The sequence below is a fragment of the Triturus cristatus genome, chromosome 4_2 (genome assembly GCF_964204655.1).
Source record: "Triturus cristatus chromosome 4_2, aTriCri1.1, whole genome shotgun sequence".
Classification (NCBI taxonomy): Eukaryota; Metazoa; Chordata; class Amphibia; order Caudata; family Salamandridae; genus Triturus; species Triturus cristatus.
In genome coordinates, this window is record NC_140586.1 from 500,119,393 (window position 1) to 500,142,826 (window position 23,434).

The following is a 23,434-nucleotide window of genomic DNA, read 5'->3' on the forward strand; positions in this document are numbered from 1 at the left end:
GGAGAATTTTAACTACGCATTACATTGAAAACACGGAATACATGCAGAAATTCCGACTCTGCCACATAGCAGAGTTAGCTACTGCACCCATAACTCTTTAATAAAACAACTTAACCTTTACATGCTAAAAAGCATGCATCCAATTCACTAAAGTGAGCTTTGAAAAATATTAGGCATTGAGAGAGATGGTGATTTTGGGGTCACCCCTAACCTAGGGGGAGGACCAAGCAGATGCCTTGTACACAAAGAGCACATCATGCTGAACAATGTGGTGGTAGTTTCATCCTCCTAGGACCACCCCAAGCAAAGTTATGGGCAAAAATACAATGCCAACCAAAGGCCCAGCAAAGCATTATGGGGAGAGATTCTAGAGTGTAGTGAATGTTATAGTATTAGCTCTCAGCTGAGCCGGGAGAGCCTTCCCCTTGAGGAATGTTTTGATATTGGATACTATAATATTCACTGCACTCTAGAATCTCATCTCATAATGCTTTGCAGTGCCTTTGGTTGGGATTTTATTTTTGCCCATAACTGACTGTGCTTTGGGTGGTCCTAGGAGGATGGGACCACCCCCGAATCGTTCAGCATGATTTGCTCTTGGAGTTCAAGGTATCTGTTTGGTTCTCTCCCTATTTTAGGGAGGACCCCAAAATCATCACCTCTCTCACTGCTTGCTGTATTTTCATTTTCACTTTTGTGAGATGACTATATTATCAAAGGTATGTGAGGTTTCTGTTTTATTAATTGGTATGAGACGGAACAGAGTTGCGTAGGGGAGGGCACAGAGTTTTTGTTTAGAATTCCATGTAGGGGTACTCTGCCAACTACGCCCACCCTTTGCATGCCTCGCAAAGAGAGCAGCGCATGTGCGCTGCCGCTATAGGCTCGACCTAAAATGTGACTAAAGGGAAGGGCAAGGAGCTGCCACATATATACAGGAATGTTGCCAATTTAGAGTTTGAGTTGTGCAATGCAAGTGCAGCACCCTGACGCATAAAGTGTTCTCCCAGCCCATACAAATGAAATGCAGAATTTACAGAGGGATACAGGCGCCATTAGAAAGTCTGATTGAGATCGGAAAGTTCTGGTTCATGGTTTCCACTTTGTTCTCAGTGTTTTAGTTGATATATATTGTTTTTGGTAGTAATCTTTAAACAGAAATGTGACATTTTCAGCCTAAAACATAATTTCTAATACCCTTACTGCAGAAGAATATTCATACTTAAAAGTAACAAAGGTTAGGATGCTGTGAGGACAATATAAATAAACGTACTGCTCATTCTTCCACTGTCGTTGTCTTTTTCCATCTTCCAATCTGTATACACGAGTTCCCCATCCTAAAAGATAGTAAACGTTAAATGATTACACTGATAGGGCTAAATATGATGGTTATACCGACATTTACTGCGTTTATTTAGATGACGCATGCAAAAACTGATATCAAAATTGTCCATTATGGCAACACAGGAGAAATATTTAGCCATGTTGCAATCCAGCGAAAAATTGGCACGGCCCAGTCATTGCAAAGGAAGCAGTCATTTGGCAGACTCATACGACTGCTGCACCAACAAAATGGCTTTGTGGCCAAACTCCTTATGTCATGAACGGCAATTACAATTAACCAATGGCTGAATAATGTGGGCTGTTCAATTAGTGAATCACACAAGAGCCAGTGACAGGGGAACGCTTTTCTTTGGCTTACCGTGTGTCTATTACTGTCTCTTCATATAGATAGTAGACGCTCTGCATCACGACAAAGGGCCTGATTACGAGTGGGTCGGTATATTCCGACCCATGTGTTAATCCGCTTGCACAGGGGTTGGAATTACAAGTTGGTAGGTATTTAACATATCCGATAATTATCAAGTGCATTAAACACGTCAACCTTCATTACATTTCGGCAGATCAAACCTGCCAACATTTAACAGGGGAAAAGCGTACAGTATTTATTGTACACAATGCGGATTTTGGAATGTTAAACATTAAAATCCGCAAGCAATTCCCATAAAACTTGTAAAAGGCACTATTTATCGCAACCAATAAATAATGCACGCCAGGGCATCGTTATTTATGAAGTACAATAAATTGCACCGTCACTCAAAATTATGCCCAAAGGGTCTTTGCCGGACCCTACAAAGAGACTAGAAGCAATCCCAATTTCTTCATCATCCTTGAGTGTCATGTGAAAGGGTATGAAACTTTTACCAAAAGGTTTGCCTCATGCGCTTACTTTCAAAGGTACACGCATGAACCAAATCAAGTTGTTCACAGCAAAAAAATGTTTTAAACAAAAGTAAAATATTTAAGCTTAGATAAAGAGAGGCTTTGAAAAATGAGAATGCAGGACAAATTAAAAACTCTCTTTATCAGATCATTTACCTCTGACCTTAAATTGAAATCTTTGGGCATTCAAAACAAGTGCTGAATGATACCATAGGATCATTTTCAAAAAGATAAAATACACTGACCATTCCTTAGTATTTTATATGCACCAAAATAGTATGACCTCTGGGGCAAGATTTAACAATATGCCAATGAAAGACGAGTTAGAGATAATATTGCTAGTGTTAATTACCATCAGTGAGGACTTGAAAATCTCAAGAATTTCTCAGATGGGAGACCAAATGTGTATTATAACAAAGCACCCCTAATCCAACTATCAGTTAACAAATTTACCTCCCTATTACTGCATGCTACTTAAACAAATGGAATTTCCATCTCCTGTAACTGCAGAACATCCCAGTTGAATTTTTCATTAGGCTTAGTTTAGCTTTATCGAATACTATTGTTGCCTTCAATGTGACTTAAAGTATTGCAACTCTCCTTTATCGATGTGCTTTTCTTTCAGTTGGCAGCACCTACCCATGGATGTTTACCTTTCCAAATGAATGATTAAAACCTTCACTCATCCAAATACAAGAGACCACCTCATAATCTCAGCCTTCTTTTTTATTACTATTTTGTCGTAAGCTTAACATTAATGTTTTATCACTTGTTTGCAGTCATTATACAAATATGATGTAACCTGTTGTAGAGGAGACACCCCAAAAAATATTATAGCATCAGAAATATTATGGCTCAAATCTATTTTTATTGTTGCAGGGCGGTATGAATAACAAGTCGCGTGCTGAGCAATTCCATTGTTATGTCCTCGTCGGCGTGGGAGTGTTGAGAAAAGTTTATGTGGAATGCTGCACTTTGGTGTAATTCAAAAGGTGAGGAATCCACTGGCGAATGTATCCATCAGAAAGCACAGTGCAACAAAGTTTCAACAATCCCCTACCTCCCCACTCCCAACCCTTCCCCAGGGTACTCACTGCTTAGGCACTAATGAGTTTCAGTTTCAAAATCTTTATGCGATCTTTAAAAAAAGGTCATAAAAGCACAAGATAAAACACAACACAGTAAAATAGCAAACAGTCCATCAAAATATACCACTTAATGTAAACAATAAAATTCACATTAAAAGCAACCATAACAAAATCTTTAAAAATACATGTATTTGTGTATAATGGACTGTAAATAAAATGCATTTATCAGGAAAACACAGCAGACCTTCACTCCTAACTCCCCTCCATAGATTGTCTACAACAGATGGCTATTTTCAGTAAACAAGCTCTAGCAGATGTCTGGGCTATTTAGCACCTGAAGATATATTAATGCCTCTCTGCATTTTTGAAAGGCTAGCATTTTCAAGGTGTGTTTAAGGCAGAGTTGAAAAAATGTACAATAAAAACTACAAAAGATGGTAAAATGCAACAAAGATTGCTCTGCCATTTTGTTGCAGGGGCAAGGATGTACTTAGCTGTCCCACACCTTTGCCCCTTCAGAGTCGCACATTAAGAGCCAGACCATTCCAGACCAACATCTAAAAAGGTGGGACGTCTCCCAGCGCGCAAGCCCCAAAGTAAGGTAGAGTGCTATATCTTCAGTCGTAAGAGTGACATAATAATTACAAACAGTATGTTTACTGAGAGCTACCTGAGCTCTTTGTGCAAAGTTACATTGAGCAAAGCTCGACTTGACCATGTGACAATTGAACTAGGGGTACCAAACATTCCAGGGAGACCAATGCCAGCAAAGATTTGCTGACTTAGTTCAACCATGGAATGGAAAGACCCTTATCCTGGCTAAGACAGTCCACTATCACTGCTCCATTAAAACTTTCTGCATGTTTGCTCCACACACTCACCCAGAGCAGGAGGGGAGCCAGTTTAATGGCATCCAAAACTTAATCTAAATTCAGTTCAGTGTGCAAAATAAAATTAGCACTAGAGTGCAGGAGGTTCATCAACCACCTACAGATTCTATTTTCTACCATATATATGAAAGAGACATTATGATGTTCCCACACACCTTCTGGGATACATTAAAAAGACAACCTACCACTCTTCCTAATCTTAGACGTGCTCCATTCAATTGCGGCTGCCAGGAATTGGCTCAATCAAACACCATACCCAAATAACCATGTCCAAATAACAAAAATTCCATACCACGCTGAGATGTTGTTCATTCAGGTTTAATGATGTCAAAAATTTCCTACCAGGCCTACAGGCCATAAGATGGGATTTCCCGAAATTTGTCTGCAGGTCACGGATACCTATAAATGACACAAAAGATTGACCTAAAATATGCAATGCACAGGGAGTCCTGGCCATCAAAACCGCATCATCAGTCTGTAATGATGCCAGGATAGCAGAGCTGGCAATTTTAGGCACATCCGTGGTAGAGCTAGACAAGTGGGTGTTCAGATCATTCACTTATCAAATAAAAAGCAGGGGTGCCAAAACACACCCCTTATACACCCCATTCGCTAGCGGTAAGAGATCTGAGTGTTCCCCAGACAGACCATACCATACCCTTGCCGCTAGATGCTCAAGAAAGATGTGTAAAAATGTAACTAAAGGGTCCACTTCCCCTAAATTGATTAACATCAGCCACAATTTACTCCTGTTCATGCAAAAAGGTACAATGGGCAGCACTTAGCAAAGGTACACTCACTCACAATCAAGTGTAAGTTCAAGTACTGCTCCACTCTACCTAACCCAGGACAGAAACCGTACTGGCATGGGAATAAAATATTGTTATCACTGGCCCATGCTGGAAGCCGATTAAAATAATCCTTCCTAGGATCTTCACAGAACTGTCAATAAGGGAGCTCGGTCAATATTATTTAGGCGACCCTCTGGCTCCCTTCTTGAAGATTGGCACGATCATAGTGAGGGTCAAAGACTCTGGAATCCTTCTACATGGAGAGTTGTTAAATACGTTCTTAAGCAGTGGGTCCTATAGAACTAAATTGCATGTAAATAAAGCCACAAGTATTCCATCGGTACCCGGAGCGTTACCACCTCCACTAGATCGAGTTGCGTCCTCTACTTCCTGTAGTGAAACATGCAAAGGAGTGGAGTGGGCTAAATACAGTTGTAATTTAACTTCATACTCCTGATCTTCCTCCAGTTGATAAATGGAGGAGAAATGCTTAATCGACTGCTGGCCTGAGATATTATAAATTCAGAGTTGATTAGAGGGAGCATCTTGCAGCAAAAGCCTGTTAGCTGTCTCCCAGAATACCTTACCGCAATTCGAAGCAGCAGCTAATTCAAGAGTTTCCCAGTCTTTTTGATGCAGAAAATGCTTCCTCTCCCTAAAGGTCAGCTTATAGTCCTGACTAGCCTCCTGAAACACCCTAACATCCCTAGGAGTCCCAGACAGCGCCTTCCTCAGATGGCAATTGCCTGCTGAACATTTTGCATCAAACCAGTGCACATGCTCTAAAACAGGACTAAGGGGTTTCATCAAAGAATTCTTAATAGAGATACATAAATGTTGATTACGTAAAGAAAAAAAAAACCTGAGCCTTCACCAAGGCACCCAAAAAAGGCAGCCGATTCTTTTTAAGAAGGTCCAGCATTACAATAGGATCTATGAGATTCAACGCTAACCTGAGGCCATCTTTGGAATGATTATTGATACCATTGTAGCATATCGGAGTTTTGGCCCTACCTATCGGAACATCCCTTCCATTAATAGAGCATTGTGATTACCCCATTGGGTCTCTATCCCAGCGTTATGAAGGCACCACTGTAGGAAATGTTTTGAGGCAAATATATGGTCAATAGTTGACCTTCGTCCCGCTCCTTTGAATGTTGGCTTACTTGGACCAGAACACTGAAAATAATTAACTAGACCAACAAGATCCACCTGAGCAACAGAAAGTCAGGCTCTGTTGGCTCATTATCAAACTTGGCATTGAAATCCCCAAATAATAAAACTCGTAATTGGGAGATGTTACCCTTCACCAAAGGTTTCAGGCCCATAATAAAATGAAATAACTTATGAAGCAAACAGCAGTGGGAATTGATAAAATCATTATTGTTGAAATCAAACCAAAAAAACAGACAGGGCTAAAACAATCCTTGACAAGCAAAGCCTAGTACAGGGGCGTAACAAACGCCCCCGCAGTGCGGGGTGCCCCAAGCTCCAGGGGGCCCCTTCATCCCAGTACCCTGTCGGCCAAGCTCCTGAGTATGGTAAGAGGGGCCCCCTTCATGTACTGTGCAGGTGGGCCCCCTCAAGTTTCGTCATGCCACTGGCCTGGTATGCTGTACTAACTGTGATAACAACAGAAACTTTGATTCTAAGATTTAATTTAACCCAGATAGAGAGATCCCCTTTAGCTCTCCCATGGGGTGAGGCCATGGAAGCGCATGAATTACATGTAAAACCTCTGCACGTAGTAGGTGATATAGCCCATGTCTACTGCAAAACTACGAAATCAACGTGTAGGAGGCTGGCTTAATATATGGTGCACACTTATCTAAGTGAAGCACCTTGCACTGATCCAGACAACCCTTATGGTGATTTTAGTGGTCTTAAACAACCATCGAAAGCTCCCTGAGTGGGAGCTGTGGAGAGCTGCCTTCAGGCTTATCTTGAAGGAGTGTTAAGCAGCTTGTTTTACTAGATCTAATCATGTATTGTCGGTTAAACGAAAAAGAACCATACAGTGTATATATAAAAGTATGTCTATTTATTACACAACAGTCACTAACACATTGATACATCTCCTACCCGGAGATATAAACTCAAATACACAATAATACATCAATTGCAATAAGTAAGTAAGCACAAAATGCAGTGGTCTCCAGGGGGAGACCAAACCTTATACAAGTAAAGTGGAATGCGAACTGCGACAGAAGTCGGGACTGGGACCAGGAGACTCAGAGTAGCTGGGGACAAAAGGTCCACCTGAGGTAAGTACCCAGGAACCCCACGGAGGCTGTGTACAGAGTGGAAACACAGTTGTGTACTAAATAGAAGTCAACTGGAAAGATGCGGTTGTAGTTTTGAGAAAGAAGGACCCTTCCCAGTGGACCCTGAGGAAACCCAGAGGAAGACAGAAGGTTGTACAGTCACCCCACCGGTGGATACTCTAGGAGCCAGGATAACTACATCAGGGAAGCGGGGGGAATAGGTGAGACGTGACATCGGAAACCGCCATAGACCACAATGAAGGACTGAAAAAAAAAGATGCTGCTGGCAAAGCCTGTGCAAGAGCCGGTGGAATCCAAGGGTGGATTCTTGAAAAGGAGAACCTGTAAGCAGAGTGGACAGAGTCTATGCCACTCGGAGGTGACCAGGAGGCACCGAAGAGCAATGCCACCAATGTTGGAAGGTTCAGATGTGATGACGGTGACCTTGTTGCTGCAGCTGTGAGGACCAAGTCATGCTGAGACCAGGAGTCGTGCATGAGCTGTCCCGCATCGGAAGTCGAGAGCCAAGGGTTCGGTGTCCAGCGCAGGACCAACAAGCCTTGGCAGCTGCAACAGGCGTGAAAAGATAAGAAGGAGCAACGTTGGGACCAGCAAGGTTCAAGGGACTCACCACAATCAGGAGAGTCGGAGCAGGCCCTGAAAAAGCAGGGGAGCCCACTGGAGTAGGAGAAGACCCTCAAGGGGACCCACGGGCAGAAGGCACAGGAGTTGCAAGAGGCACGTAAGCAGCTCACCAAAGATTAAGGTACATGGTGCAGAGGATGCAGTTAGGATACTGAACTTGCCAGGAGAAGATGCTGGAGGCTGGAGCTTCTTGTAACCCGAAGATCTCTGGAATGCAGAGCCAACAAGCCTTGGCAATGGCAAGACGACACAGTGCACAGGAGTTCGGCACCAGTTGTTCCGACGAGGGATACTGGCCTCAAAATTGCAGAGAGGTCAGGGCAGGCCTCAAGGGAGTTGCAGAGCCACCACCTGTGTTGCTGAGCCTTTTGAAGTCTGTGGGACATCAGGAGCAGCAGACCAGTCAGCTTTCTTGCAGACGTGAGACGCGGTATGGAGTCATGACTGGCTTTCTTGACCATCGAGCTGGAGGAGCCCTGGGGGTCGGAGTCTCCTTGTGGTGAAGTCCAAAAATGCGACTTAATCAGCCTCTTACCTTTCGAATTCCCCAGAAAAACGATGTCCTCTAGACTGGCATTGGATTCTAGATCCACCCTGCTTTTCTTCCCGGGATGATGAAGTCCCAGACTGGGAAGGATCTCAAAACATTCACCTCCATCAATTTTAATAACCGCTGCTTCAACAACTTTGGTTTCAACTTCTTGTTGGAACCACAATCCTCGGTGTTGTGGTGTTTACCTAAACACCACATACACATTGTATGCGGGTCCGTCACCGACATCTGTCGGTTCCAAGACCCACAAGGTTTAAAACCTGTTGACATCAGTCAAGGCACACTGTTCCACCAACACCGAAGAAGGTCTGTAAAAAAACGACCTGAGGAACTGCTTCTCCGGATCAGCGTTACAGCGTGGAAAAGAAGAAACTGACATCCGCGTGCCTGAGGGGATTAATATGGCTCCACTCATTTCATATCCAGAGACTACGTCACCGTGGAGCAGTACAACACCGTCTCCTGGGGCACAGAGGTACTGCTGAAAAGTTTCCAGATCCAGACTGGCACCTGGAGAGAGTTCAAAGTTAAGGAATCTGCAGCTAGATGTCTCTATCAGATACAGATGATGATTATTATTATTATTATTGAAGCTTGTAGAGCGCACAGCTACCTCCAACGGAAGTGTCCCGGCGCTAGCATCCTACCTAAGGGAAGAAGAAACCAGAGAAGACCATCGTATCTAGGGCAGGCCGAAGAGCCATGTCTTCAGTGCTCTCCTGAACAAGATTTCCGCATCTATGTTTCTCAGGTGATTGGGTATAGTATTCCACAGGGTAGCAGTTTTTACAGAAAGCGCACGGCCACCGGTCATTGCCTTCACAAAACGAGAAATGACCAAAAAGTTACGACTATTAGATCTAAGTGCCCTAGCTTGGTTGTATTTCTGAAGTCTCCGCTTCAGATATTGAGGACCGGTCCCTCTGATTGCTCTGTGTGCAAGTACTAGAGCTTTGAACTGCACTCTTCTCCTAACTGGGAGCCAATGTAGGCTGCGTAAATGGGGGGGTAATATGATGTCGCAGGGGCACATTCCCGGTCAACCTTGCTGCCGCATTTTGTATAAGCTGTAGTCTCTTCATCAGATACTCAGGAAGACCAATATAAAGGCTATTGACATAGTCGAGTTGTGAAGTAATAAAAGCATGCACTATTGATGAAGAAGACTTGCAGAACAACGAGATCGGGAGCAGCAGAAGTCTTCCGTGATGCAGTCTCGGTTCCAAGGAAAAGTCCAAGTGTTCAGACGGTCAAAGAGTGACTTGGTTTCAAGCTTGACGACTCTGAGAACCTACCCACAGGTAAGCCATTAAATACCCTAAGAATGGGGATAGGATGACTCAGGAGTCCCTCCCAGATGAGGGACAACACAGAGGGGAGGATACTCTCATGTCCTATGTCCAGTTCCACACCAGAGCGGGAGCAAGGGTTCCCTGAACTGGCCAAAACCAGAGTATGCAAGGAGGGCACCAAATGTGCCCTTCAAAGCAGTCTGGTTGCACTGGCAAGCGCCCCCACCCCAGCCCAATACAAGTCAAGTCAATCAAGCTTTATTCGGTTTATAAAATGCAACCATAAAAGAATTCTAAAACATTTGCATTATTTCAATAACATAGCATTTGTTTGTACATTCCAATTCATGGTACAGTCTAGTACATAATAATACAAAGGCATTTAATGGAGATTGATAAAAAGATTAGATTGTTGTACAAAAGCTAAAAGGAATAAAAAAAAGTATTTAATAGAAAATAAGCCGATCTTTACTGTTGGGCCCAGCTAAATACACTAAGTCCTGTCTGGGAGGTGGTCACACCTCCCTGTGACAGGAAACCTATTGTTCTACCTTCCCCTGCTCAAGCTCAGCTCAGCAGCAGGAGGGCAGAATTATGTCTGGGGTCGGCAACAGCACTAGTTTGCTGGCAAACCCTGGAAGGCTGTTACCGGGAGTTCCCGCAGGAACTTGCCAGTGCCTGGAATCATACCTCTAACATCGGTAACAGTGGTATGATTCCAAACTGTTTGATGCCAAACATGCCCAGGTTCGGCACAGCCGCTACATAGTTAGCCATCGCGTGCTGATGTATTGCCACTATATGTATTCAAATGGCTGGCCGCACTTACAAAGCCTAGAGAATCGACTCCAGGGTTTGTAGAGGTGTCCTGCTCTTGCAGTGGCACCCCCACACTTATAACCCAGCACCCTGCCTTCAGGATTGAAAGGCCTGCCTTAGGGGTGACTTATAGGTTTTAAGTGTGGTGAACTCATATATAAGAAACCTTATATCTGATGTAAGTGGTGCTAGCACCAGCTTACACGGGCTGCAATGGCAGTCTTGTAGTCACAGTTTGACTGGTCTCTCATGGGTGGTACAATACATGCTGCAACCCATGGGAGACCCCACATGTACCTATGCCCTGGGTACCTCAGTACTATATACTAGGGACTTACAAGGGTACACCAGTAGGCAATTGTAGAGGTACAGAAGTACTTCCCTTAGTCAAATTTAGGGAGGCAGCACAGTGACTGGGATCCTGAGAAGCAGAATCCCAGTTATACTAGTCAAATAAACATACTGACACCAGCAAAAAGTGGGGGTAAACATGAAAGCAGATCCTACTTTCCTACACAAAGTTATCTATGAAAGACAGCCAGTTAGGATTTAAAATCTTGTCTTTAAGCCCAGCCACATTTAAACTTACAAGTGTAAAATAGTTGCTACCACATATCCTCCTGCTTCCAGACCCCTATCTAACCCTGGCTGACGACATCAGTGCTCAAAGTTATGCAGAGTGCAGATAAAAGGGTAAGAACAGCCATAGAAGGCTCCTTTGTTAAAGTAGAGATCTCATTTGAAGGAACACCCAGGAGAGCAGCAAAATTCTGTGGCTGGGAGTCCTCACCCACGAGGTCCATTAGCAGTGCAAACCAATTGCTACATGGGATATTACAGTCATCAGATAAACTATGAGCTGCGGACTCCAAAACGGGTCAGGATATCGGCCCGAATATGGGCATCTGTTGAAAAAGCCAAGGGGTAAGATGTTAGTACCATTATTCCTAACATAAGGTCGATGATAGATTCAGAATTTTTCTGGCGATCACTGGATACCTGAAATTTACAATTACACAGTCCCCTTGCATAGATTTAGTAGAAGGACCAAACCAAGCCACATGACGAAACATCAAATTATTCTTATAGTCCTGTGCGTTAAAGTTAAAGTGGTTGACTAACCAATGACACACCTTATTCTGGAGCTGACTAGTTGACTCCTGACTAGGGGGATCTTCGGCAAGCAAGTCTAGTTAGAGATAGCTCTGGATTCTGGAAGGTGGTGAATGCCCCGTATTTCAAGGACTCTAAAGGTCCTTCTTTTGTGGTTCATGTAGGGGAGGTGGGTTGGATAGATCATTTTAAGCAGATATATCAATGTAAGATTGGCCCCATACTGGCTGCAAACCAACTCGTCCCTCGGGACGGTGACCACCCCCCTTGGTATTTGACTTAGAGGACGTAAAGAGGGCTTTGGGGGAATGTAGCAGCCTCAAGACCTCTCACCCCGATGGGGTACCTGGGGATGTTTTCATGTAGCACCAGAATCTGTGGATTTGCTTTTGGTGGTTGTGCTTAAAGCCATGATAAAGGATAGCCCATTGGTATCTTGGAAACCAATCGGTTATTGTACTGATATATAAAAAGAGAGATAAGTCCAGTCCCAAAAGTATAGGGCAGTCTCATTGCTTGATTCCACCACAAAGCTAATGGGGCACCTATTGCTACAAACACTGGATGAATGGGCAGAGTCAAATAATATCTTGTTACATGTACAGTACAGTTTTAGGAATGACAGGAGTACAGTAGACCAGTGCCTAAAATAGAGCATGTTGATAGGCAAGTATGTGGAGGTGAAGAAAGGCGCCATTTATCTGGACTTTATGGACCTCACAGTCACCTTTGATTATGTTTCTCACTCTAAATTGAGGTCCATTATGGCTAAGATGGGTATTAAAGACCCCATTATCACTTTTATAAGAGAGATGTACTCGAGGCCTCTGCCTGTGTTTGCTTTAGCTGGAAAGGTGAATGTACTAGGCACTTTAAGAAAGAGAGATGTGTAAGGCAGGGATGTGTCCTGACCCCATTTCTGTTTTCCCTTTATACGGACAGATTGGAAACAGTTTTGGTGGAGAGGCGAAGGAACTTACCTTACATTAGATCATGCCTCCTCCCTCTACTTCTATATGCAGGCGATGGCGTGCTCATAGCACAAACTGGTTGAGCACTGCAGGTCCTCATAGAGAATTACGCATTTTTTCTGAAGAAGCTGGACCTCCAGATGAATGAAAAATGGAAAACAGCCCAAACTACGTCCAGTGTTCCTTATTAGAAACCGCAAGGTGGAAGAGGCTGAGTCATTTTCGTACCTGGGAATTTTGTTTGACTCCAAGTATTCGTGGAAAAATATGGTTGTAAACAGAGTTTTGACATTGGAAAAAAACAATATTAGCCTTTTCAACTTCAAAATAAACTAGGGTCGAAGCGCATTCCAGAGATCTTAAGTATTTATGCAGCAAAATCTATCACAACAGCCAGCCAGCTGCGGGTGGCTGTTTGGGGCATGGTGGATATTGATGAAATCCAGTGAGATGAGGGTATATTTAAGAAGCTTTTAGCCTTACTAAGCTCCCGCTCTAATATAATTTGCCAAAGTGAGATGGGGGTGCCTTACATAATAGATATAATTAAGCTGGCATCCTTATTGCTCTGGCACTTGATTTGGAAGAGGGGCACGGTTGTTCTAAATCAGCTGACCTTCGAGGACTGCTCGAAGTTAGAGTATGCCTTAGCGAATCCTTGGTTTCCATATGTAAAGGGCACCTTGGAGGATTTGGGTTTGCCTGCATTGTTTAACACTCCTACCACCTGTTTGACAGTCGGTAAGGTGAGCGTGAAAGGCATTTTTAGCGAAGGCGAAGCTAACAACCACAAATATGCTCATCCCTCTTGTCCCCGTTTACAGTCATCATCATCATCAAAATATCTTTATTCGGATATAAAAAAATCCAAGAAAAGAACAAAAGTGGATACACATAGTTCAACATAATATTACATACAATGTCTTATTCATAATCTTACAGACTAGTTTTTTGCAAAGCGACTTGTTAGCTCTACAGTCATCAAATATTCATTAATAAAGTGCAGGGTGCAAGAGCTATATGGTACAAGAAAGAAAACATTAACCATGTTAAAATGTGCGATCATAGAGGTTTAAAACACATATATAAAAATGCTAACATTAAAATACCCTATAACTTCCCTTTAACGATAAATCATCCAACACGTCATTTACATACTTTTATGGCATTATTACTGTTTTCTACGTGGTGCGGACCTAATAACATGAGGCATTACGCCATCTCCTTTATACTGACCACGAGGTAACTTATTTCTCACATCTCGATTTCCTCGATTTTACAGCAAGTCTTAAAAAATTCACAGTACAAAACAGTGTAAGAGGTTCCGCAGCAAGTTTTAAATATAACAGAGCAACCCTGACGTGGGTGAAGTTATTCGCTTTTAGGAGGCATTTTAAAAAGATGTTCCGCGGGAAATCATATAGGGGACAAAAGAATACAAAATGAAGAGTGTCCTGTGGAGATACCAGATCGCAGCCACAGGGACCCTTTGAGCCGATATCTTTTGTGAATCCCGCGGGGACAGCTAAAATGTGGTGTAAAAGGTCCAGTCTAAATCTGGTCATTAAAAATCTGTAATTTTTGTTATAGATTTGCGCCAAATAAGGTTCTATACCAGCAACGGATTTCGTAAGTATATGTGCGCGCACTGAGCCTTTCATTAATTCACTATCTTCTCTATGGCAAGCTACCCGCCTCAAGTATTCTGCTTTTATGAGTGTTTTTAATTGGGGCGTCATAGAGGAGGGGTCATCAAAGCATCTTGCATAGCCCAGCCACTTCAGTTTATCCTTCACGAATTTTAGCCATGGGATCTTGTGGCTTTTTTCCCTTCTAATACAGTCTGTAATTATATCTCTGCTGAAGCTAGCGTCAGGATTAGTCCAAATTTTAATCCAACACATTACTGGTTTTAGGCTTATTCTATCAGAGATATAAGGGAGCCCTAACTCTTCATGAATGATATATGCCGGGATACTTTGTGGTACTTGCAAAATCCTTCTCAGAAACTTATTTTCCTCCAGTTGAATCGTGGAGGTGTTTCTAGTACCCCAGACCTCGCTCCCATACATAATCTTAGAACAACAGATTGAATTATATAAATTCAATACTTCGTTCGGTGACCAGTGGCCTAGCCTCGTGACGCGTGACATGATGGAACCCATTATGCTTGTGTGCTGTTTACATTTTTCTGTGACTAATGGCGCGAATTTTAGGTGTTTATCGAAAATGATTCCCAGATAGTTAAAATACTCTACCTTCTCAAGCTTATGGCCCCCGATTTTGAAACTAAAGTTCTTCTTTGGTCTTTTACCAGCTTCCATAATATAGGATTTTGTTAGGTTGGCAGATAAGTCTAGATGTGCCATAAACCGGCAGAAGCCGTCAATGAGGGCCTGCAGACCCCTCCCTGTTCGTGCGAGGAGTACTGCGTCGTCCGCATATAGCAGAACGGGTATACTTCTGTTGGCTACTCTCGGGCAGTCCACCCCCAGTTCTACTAGGGCTTTATCCAGGCCATTTATGTATAACGTGAATAAAAAGGGCGCTAGGATACAGCCCTGTCTTACCCCTCCAGTGCAAGCGAAATGATCAGTTAAATTCCCTTCATTGCTGTATCTGATCCGGGCAGTTGTATCCCTATGTAGGGTTTTTAAAATAAAAATCAGACTAGGGTCCACCCCAAGCAACTTTAAAATCTCCCATAATTTTTCCCGGTTAACCCGGTCAAAAGCTGCCGTTAAGTCCATAAAAGCAAGATAAACTGTCCCATCACCTGCAAGAGTATACTTAGCCACCAGGTTGTAAAGATTGAGACATTGGTCAGAAGTAGAGCGCCCCGTTCTAAAACCGTACTGGGTATCTGTGATAATATTGTTTTCCTCAGCCCAGTCCATCAAACGGTTTAGAATTACCTTCCCTAAAACTTTTGCTGAGACATCGATTAATGAAATCGGACGGTAACATTGGGGATCACTTTTATTGCCCTTTTTAAAAAGGGGAACAATTGTGGCAGTCGACCAAGACCTGGGCATACCCCTTTCCACTGCTGTGTTAAAAACTCTAGTGAGTATAGGGGCCCAAAGGTCAACCTGGGATAAGAATAAGTCGGGGGGGATCCCGTCTGGGCCCGGGGCCTTGTTCTTTGTCAAGGCTTGGATTCCAATCTTAATTTCGTCCACAGAGAACTGAACCCATGAGCTTGGCAACGCGCCTACATCAGAGATGTAGTGAGTCAGGGTACTGCCCTGATTATACAATTTTTTGAAGTGGGAGACCCACGCTTCCGGCAAGATATTGCAGGAGACCTTCGCACTGTTTGGGGGCTGAAAACTAGAATCGTTAATCACCCTCCAAAACCGTGACATATCTCTCATTTCGGCTGCCTCCCTTAAATTCGCCCAGGCTTCATAGTGGATGGATTTTTTCCTATTTTTCACGGCCATTTTATAGTTGGTCCTACATACCACTATCATACTCCTGTCCTTCGGGACCTTTTTAAGTGCCCGTTTAAGTTCTTTTTGGGCTCTGGAGCATGCTTTGTCAAACCATTTCGGCGTAAGATTGGGCGGTGCATGTGATTTAATCCTCAATAGTCTGTCAATATCCCTTGCCATGCTTTCAAATGCGTTTATCAAATCTTGGCCTCTAATGTCTTGATTTAGGCACAGCCATGTCCCACTTTCTGGATTTGCGAGAAGTTTTTTGTAGAATGTTTCCCCATCAGTATTAGACCAACGCAATCTCCTACCCTGATCAGTTGCTTCCAAATTTCCCCTTATCATCCGAGGCATTAACTGCCCGGGGTCATCAGCATCCCTCAATGATAACACCAGTGGGTTATGGTCGCTGAAGATACTGATTTCTATATTAAAATCTATGATCCTACTTTTAAACTCATAAGAAATAAAGATAAAATCTATAATAGTTTCTTTACCCCTGCCTTTAAACGTGGGATTTATAATATTTGGGAGCCTGGGCTTAATCAAGTCCATTGTAGGGACGAGATTATATATCCCCAAAATCATACTTAATTCACTGCCTTCCTGCGTATGTTCAAGGTGCCAGTCGTCAGTGGAAGGACAAGAATTCCAAGATCCCTCGAGCCATTTCAGATATGGGCATGGGTGACAGTTAAAATCTCCCACCAGGATTACATTTGGGGGATAATTTCCCCTAGAATGCAAATCAGCCAGTCTAGTCTTCAGGTCTGCCAGCCTCTGCATTGATTGGCCCGCATTGTAAAAATTTATCAAGACAAACTTAGTCCCCTTGTTACTGTAACTAAGGCCCTGAGTATATTCCGAGTTCCAGCCCAAATCATCCCATGTCCCCTGTAGCGTCAAGGATACATAAGTTATTAGTCCTCCTTTCGCCCTTCCCATCACGGGTTTTTGAGCGGGCACAAAAAACATTTTGTACCCATCTAGATGGGGGACATTGCTGTCCATTTCCCATGTTTCTTGTAAACAGATAATGTGGAACTTTTTGCTGTACTCCAGCCATTCCTTGGTTCTTAGTTTGGGCGAGATTCCGGCAATGTTCCACGATACTACCCTAAGTTCCCCGTTCCCCGGGTTAGTCCTGTTCCATACATGGGAATATTGAGTTTGGGAACCCCCTTCTCTTGAGCCGATCTGGACTGCTTCGGGACTAATCGCAGATTGAGTAGTTACCCCCTCCTTTTGGGGGATTTCGGGATGATGACTGTTTCCTATAGACCCAACAATTTCCACAAGCTTAATGGTGTCTGAAGGTGGTAAATTTACCGGTATTTCTGCTTGAGTCTGTCAATCTAGTTCATCCATCACTGCCGCATCAGATAATGGGTTGAACCTATTGGTGCCTAACCCCAGTCCAAATGGTCTAGACAGCGGGACTACCACTCTATTACGTGACTCCTGGCGCGGTACTTTAGCCTGATCCCTATAGAAAAAACTTAGAGGGAGCATATTAATAGACGACCCACTGTCAAACGCCACATAACTATAAGCCAACAGTTCTTTTACCAGCTCTCGGTGTCTAAAATTGACAATGACGCAATCTCCGGCAAACTTCTTTTTTGAGGAACCAAGCCAAGCTACCCTCCTTGCCATGAGAATATGCGATCTCCACTGCATCGAATCCTTCGCATTATTATCCAACCAGTGGCTGACCTTGTTTATCAAGGAAACTGTAGATTCTTCTCTATCCCCCTTTTGGGCCGGTACCCCTGCTAAAACTATTGTATAGGGGCAACATGCCGGTGGCAAATCTAGCGTCTGGAGGCCCGGCGAGCTCAGTACCTGGGCATTATGAGAACCGGTGGCTGCTGACTGAGCTTTTATACTAAACTCTTGTTGCGTGCTTACAGGGGCCTGGACCGGGTGTATAACTCTATCATTGCTCCCAATACGTTCTACCCTCTGCTTTGACCCTGCTCGTTCTGGGTTGGCTACAGGCTCATGCCCGTCCGGTAATAAAATTAACTGGGGGTCTGGGAAAACACGTTTATCCATCTCCAACAACCTATTGACCTTTTCCTCGATTTTCTTTATGTCTGCTACCAGGGGGGCCAAGTGTTTATGAAAAAGGGCTTCCAACTTGGAATCGAGTGTTTTCATTATCTCCTGTTCCCAGTCCGTTCTGTTTGCAGGGGGGCTGATATGATCTTGTGAGCAAGCTAACCTATTACTTTCGTCCTCAACTATTATAGGGACAATTTTGGAACCACCTTTTTTTGTATTTGGGTCATTTTTATTTTTACTTGTCCCCTTGTTCTGTGGCCTGATTGAGGGCTTCAAACACACGATAGTGGCACTTGCTGGTGCGGGGTCTGGCGTTCTTAAGGCTTTTTTTGAACGGGTAACTACTACCCTTTCTTTCTCCGCTAGGGCGTTAAGCTCCCTCTCGCCCCCGGGAATAATCACATTTTGTTCTTGGACATCCGCCTGTGCTCCCCCGGGTCCGCTAACCTCCAGTTCTACCGCGGGACCTCCCACTGACGATAGCTCGTCACCACCGTCACTTTGGCTATTTCTATGAACTTGTGCTGATGTGACACTCTGAGTTTTACTAGACAGAGAGGGACCCTGACCTGCCGCTGTGCTCGTCCCCGGTGTGACACATTCCGCTATTGTCCCCAATGAGGAGCGTTTCTGTGTCAGTAAGGAATCAAGGGACAATCTACGCTCCGTCAGTAGTATCTCATGTGTCAACAGTGATTCCGCCCGTGTGATGAATGCATCTAGTGTACCCCTAACACCTGTCCCAGGTTTGATTGGTGTTTTTTTGGTTTTCCCCATAATCTCAACTGGAAATTAGAGGCTGAGCCGGGAGCGAAAGACCACCCAAAGCTAACTTGCCCACTGCAGTGAGAGAATGACCTACGCTATAACTCACAGGCGGTGGCTGCAGCAATACGTTACAAAGCAGGACAGAATGTTATGCCCCCAGCTATGATGCCTCATACAACTAACAATGAGGAATCTACGGAGCACTCACAGACTTAACTTAATGTTCGTAGAAGTCTATCAGAAGAGATGGAACAATGCCCGACTTGAACAGAGGGACCAAAAGGAATGGCCCAGCCCGGCCTCCTCTGGCCTCGGACGGCCGCAGACGGCCCCGCCCTTGTCCCGGGCTTCTCCCGGCGCCGCCCGCGCGCGTCCCGCGAGGCGGGAGACCAGGTGTGAATTTAAGCGCCACTGAGCGCGAACTGGCGGTGTACGGCGTCCGGCCGCAAAGGCTCCTGGGTAGTGTAGTCTCCCCACACAGCGGCCGCGCCCTCAGGTGTCACAGGGCTGCAGGCGGCGGGGGAGACCGGTGACGAGCCCAGGGATTCAAAGGCGCCTCGGCCAGGGGCCACAGGAACAACAAAATCAGGTACTTTCCCCGTGCTCCTCACAGGGTTGATTCGAGACTCCCACTCGGTCGAAGACCAGGTGTGACTTTAAGCGCCACTGAGCGCGAACTGGCGGTGTACGGCGTCCGGCCGCAAAGGCTCCTGGGTAGTGTAGTCTCCCCACACAGCGGCCGCGCCCTCAGGTGTCACAGGGCTGCAGGCGGCGGGGGAGACCGGTGACGAGCCCAGGGATTCAAAGGCGCCTCGGCCAGGGGCCACAGGAACAACAAAATCAGGTACTTTCCCCGTGCTCCTCACAGGGTTGATTCGAGACTCCCACTCGGTCGAAGACCAGGTGTGACTTTAAGCGCCACTGAGCGCGAACTGGCGGTGTACGGCGTCCGGCCGCAAAGGCTCCTGGGTAGTGTAGTCTCACCACACAGCGGCCGCGCCCTCAGGTGTCACAGGGCTGCAGGCGGCGGGGGAGACCGGTGACGAGCCCAGGGATTCAAAGGCGCCTCGGCCAGGGGCCACAGGAACAACAAAATCAGGTACTTTCCCCGTGCTCCTCACAGGGTTGATTCGAGACTCCCCGTTTACAGTCATATTTGATGTTAATTCAGAATTAGCAGCATCGTTTCATACTCACTAGATTCGATATGCATTATCTCCCGTTAATGATGGCCTTTCCTGTACCTTGTTATTTACTTAAGGAGCTCGGTTTGGGCCCATATGGCAGTGTGTCAATTCAGTCCAACCTGCACCTCATGTTCCTTTGTACTTTTTATCGTGCCCCGAGGCAGACATTTATTGTTCCACTTATGCATAGGAACAATTATAGGCAGTATAAACCAGACCTATGTTTAATTGAAAAGCTGGATGGCCCACTGTTGTGCCAGGCGGTTGGACTTTACCTTTGGCAATGTCTGAAACATAGATGTTGGCTGACACACTGAAAGAATGAATTGTACGATTTTATTGAGTAAGTTCTTAAATGTTTTTAATGATTCTTGTTTTTGTTTAGGTATCTACTGATTGTCTACGTTTTTACCTAATTGGTTCTTAAAGTTGTAATATTTATGAATTGTTTTTATTGATTGTCGTTTTAACTGTCTGTTTCTGACAGTTTTTATTTGTGTTCTTTTATGCTTCGGAAACAAAGTGAAATAAAGATTTGATGATGATGATGATGATGCCTCCTGGCTGGTATCTGGAAGTGGAGGAACACCTGCCAGAACCACAAACAATGGCAAGCAGGCAGGGGGCAGATTAATCACAGGCAGCAGAAGAGGCTGAGAAGAGATATAGGTCGAGACTCTTGCTCACTAGGACAAGGTGGCATAGTGGGCTCAGAAGAGCTAGTTGGTCCTGCTGCCCAAACTGGCACAATAGATGGAATGGCCGAACTGGAGACACATCCGGATAACTGAGGGGCAATATGAGTTATGGTCATATATGAGCTGACCATAAAGGGGGGGAGGGGGGCATTAATATATAGCCTTAGTTGTGGACCTACAGTTGTGGCCTGTTGCTGGCACAGATTCAAAATGTTCCCCACCTCTGCTTCCAGTTTGTCCAACTTCTCTCTCAAAGGACTAAGACACTCTAAGAATTGCCATAAACGTTTAGGAAACTGAGGCCCTAACACAGAGATCTTCAAACTTTTGGGTGCCGAGACCCCCCTTTCAACATTTTCAGTCGTAAGGACCCCCTCCTGAGAAACATTTCTAAACCTGTGGGCAGGGCTACTGGAATTATGAGGCAGGTGAGGACCAAATTACACGACAGGCTTGACTAAATTGTGTGGGAAGAAAATGTAAATAATGTTATGTGATGCTGCGTTATTTTGGGATAGAATTGCTTCATTATTTTGACATTTTTTGTACACAGTAACACTGAGGAAAGATTTCACCCCATCAGTACCAGTTTATAACCAAAATACAGCAATTAACATCAGAAAGATGTCTAGGCAACCTTTGTGATGGGCCTTCCACTCCACAGGAATACGCGCTGCCACATTAGTAGCTCACCTGGACCTGGCCGGGAGCAGCAGGGGTCCCTTAAAACCCTGGCGGTCTTGTGCAGAGTTAAGAAATTTACCCATGCTGCTTTCCTCTCACTCACTCACTCCTTTCCATCCCTCTCTCCTCTCCCAATCCCGGATCCCTCTCTCACTTTGCAGGCCATTTTCACCCCTTTTTACAACTTCTGAACTCTCCCCAGTCAACTTCTCACTTCACCCTTAATCACCTCTTGCGATTCTGTCTTTTCACTGCCCTCATCTCTAACAGTCTCTCGCATTTATCTCATGGCCTCTCTGGCCCCGTCACCTCCCGTGCCCATCTGCACTTCTCATTCACCTTAAGTCTCTCCATTCAAATTGTTGTCTATTTGTATCTTACACCTCTCCAGTCCCCCCCATTCATCTTTCACATCTCACCTTTGTTCTTCCACACCTTCTTTAACCAATGTCCCTCTCCCTTGTTACATCAGCACAGTGCTTAATTTGAGCAGGTGGTTTCCGGTGCTCCGCACTGGCACCCAATTGTGCACACTGGCACTATGACCGTCTGCCACATGGTGGCTCTGTCTGTGTAATTTAGAGATGAGCAGAACAGCTGTTTATTAATTCAATATACATTAAAAACAATAAACTCCTGACATCCATGCCATTCTTATAGCCTTGGGGGCTTGAAATAGTCACACTTGTACAAGTGTTATGATTGGTAGTTGCATAGGTATTGTCATTGACCGCACTGGCAAGGCAATGGGTGGGTGATTAACGTTGGAGTGGCCTACTGGTGAGATCCCTGGCACATGTTTTGTTACAAATTAATCACTGCTCAGCACCCACCCAAGTACTCCCTCTCTTCCCCGATTGCTGCTGTCCCTCACCCATGTCGCATCAAATTACTTTTTAGGTCACAGATCATCTCTCAGCTATCTTCTCTCACAGTTTAACAGTAGCCCTCCTCTGTGCCCTCAACTTTCCCTCACACTCACTTCTTGCGTGTCTGCACTTCCCTTCGGCACGTCACATTTCTCCTCATCCCTGACCTCTTCAATTGAATTCTCTCACTCCCTTGCTGTACTTTCTCATCCTCTCATCTCTCCTCACCGAGCACACTGGTTGGCCCCGTACGCTCCTCTTGGCCTGTGCCACTCTGCTTATTATTCCCTAATTTAGGAAGGCACGAATTGTCGGTCATGCTGTTTTGGTGCAAGACAAACAGTTATGGAACGTGCACCCTCCTTTGCTTCGCTCCACCAAGAATCTATTATCCTTTAGGAAGATATAAAAACCTGGCTCTACGTTCTGTAGGTCACCCCATTTGGCTGGTTCGCCTTCCCCTTCTGTGTGTTTCTCATTTGCTTTCAGGCAGCAAATGGCTATTAGCCCCTGGACACCTTTTGATAACAGTAGCGCACTACAAATGTAAAAAATAATAGTAATAGGCAGAAGCAGAGGAGCCACTAGACCCAAACTTCGCGGGGGCCTACAGTCCCAGGCAGGCCTGGCCCTAGCACTGGTCACACACGGTGCAACAGTCTTTTTTGGTGCCCCCTCCACAGTTTCCTCCTTCTCCATAAATTCCCTCACTACCACTCACCAACAATGCAGCTCATCTCTCTGTAGCACCTTTCTGACAAACATTAATTTTTATTGATAGCGCTACTCATAGTTTACTCACAATCAGTTCTGTGATCTGCATAGTACATGTTCTTTGTAGCAGGCTCATTAACCCTCTGCACTCTGTGGATGACGAGTGACCATGTGAGAGCACGGTGAGCGATGCAACAGTGTGAGAGTAGGGAAAAAGGAGTGACTGCAGGGTGAGTGAGGGGACCATATGAATTTGGGTGCAGATGTAAGTGCAGAGTGGGACAATGAATGCATGGTTAATGATGGTCTTGTTTGAGTGAGTTGCAAATTGAGCAGTGAGGGAGCAGGTGAATGAGGT

At 44.7% G+C, this 23,434-nt stretch overlaps 1 protein-coding gene across 3 annotated transcripts in view; it reads right to left on the reverse strand.

Annotated features, from left to right (window-relative positions):
• DNAI3 (dynein axonemal intermediate chain 3) overlaps positions 1 to 23,434 on the reverse strand; it is a 958,656-nt gene that overhangs the window by 222,471 nt on the left and 712,751 nt on the right. For all 3 annotated transcript variants that reach the window (XR_014960642.1, XM_085602077.1, XM_085602078.1), the window contains one exon: positions 1,274 to 1,337. Coding sequence is in view for 2 of the 3 variants with exons in the window: in XM_085602077.1 (XP_085458203.1) it covers positions 1,274 to 1,337 (64 nt within the window). In the remaining variant the exon portion in view is untranslated. The remainder of the gene's footprint in view (positions 1 to 1,273; positions 1,338 to 23,434) is intronic.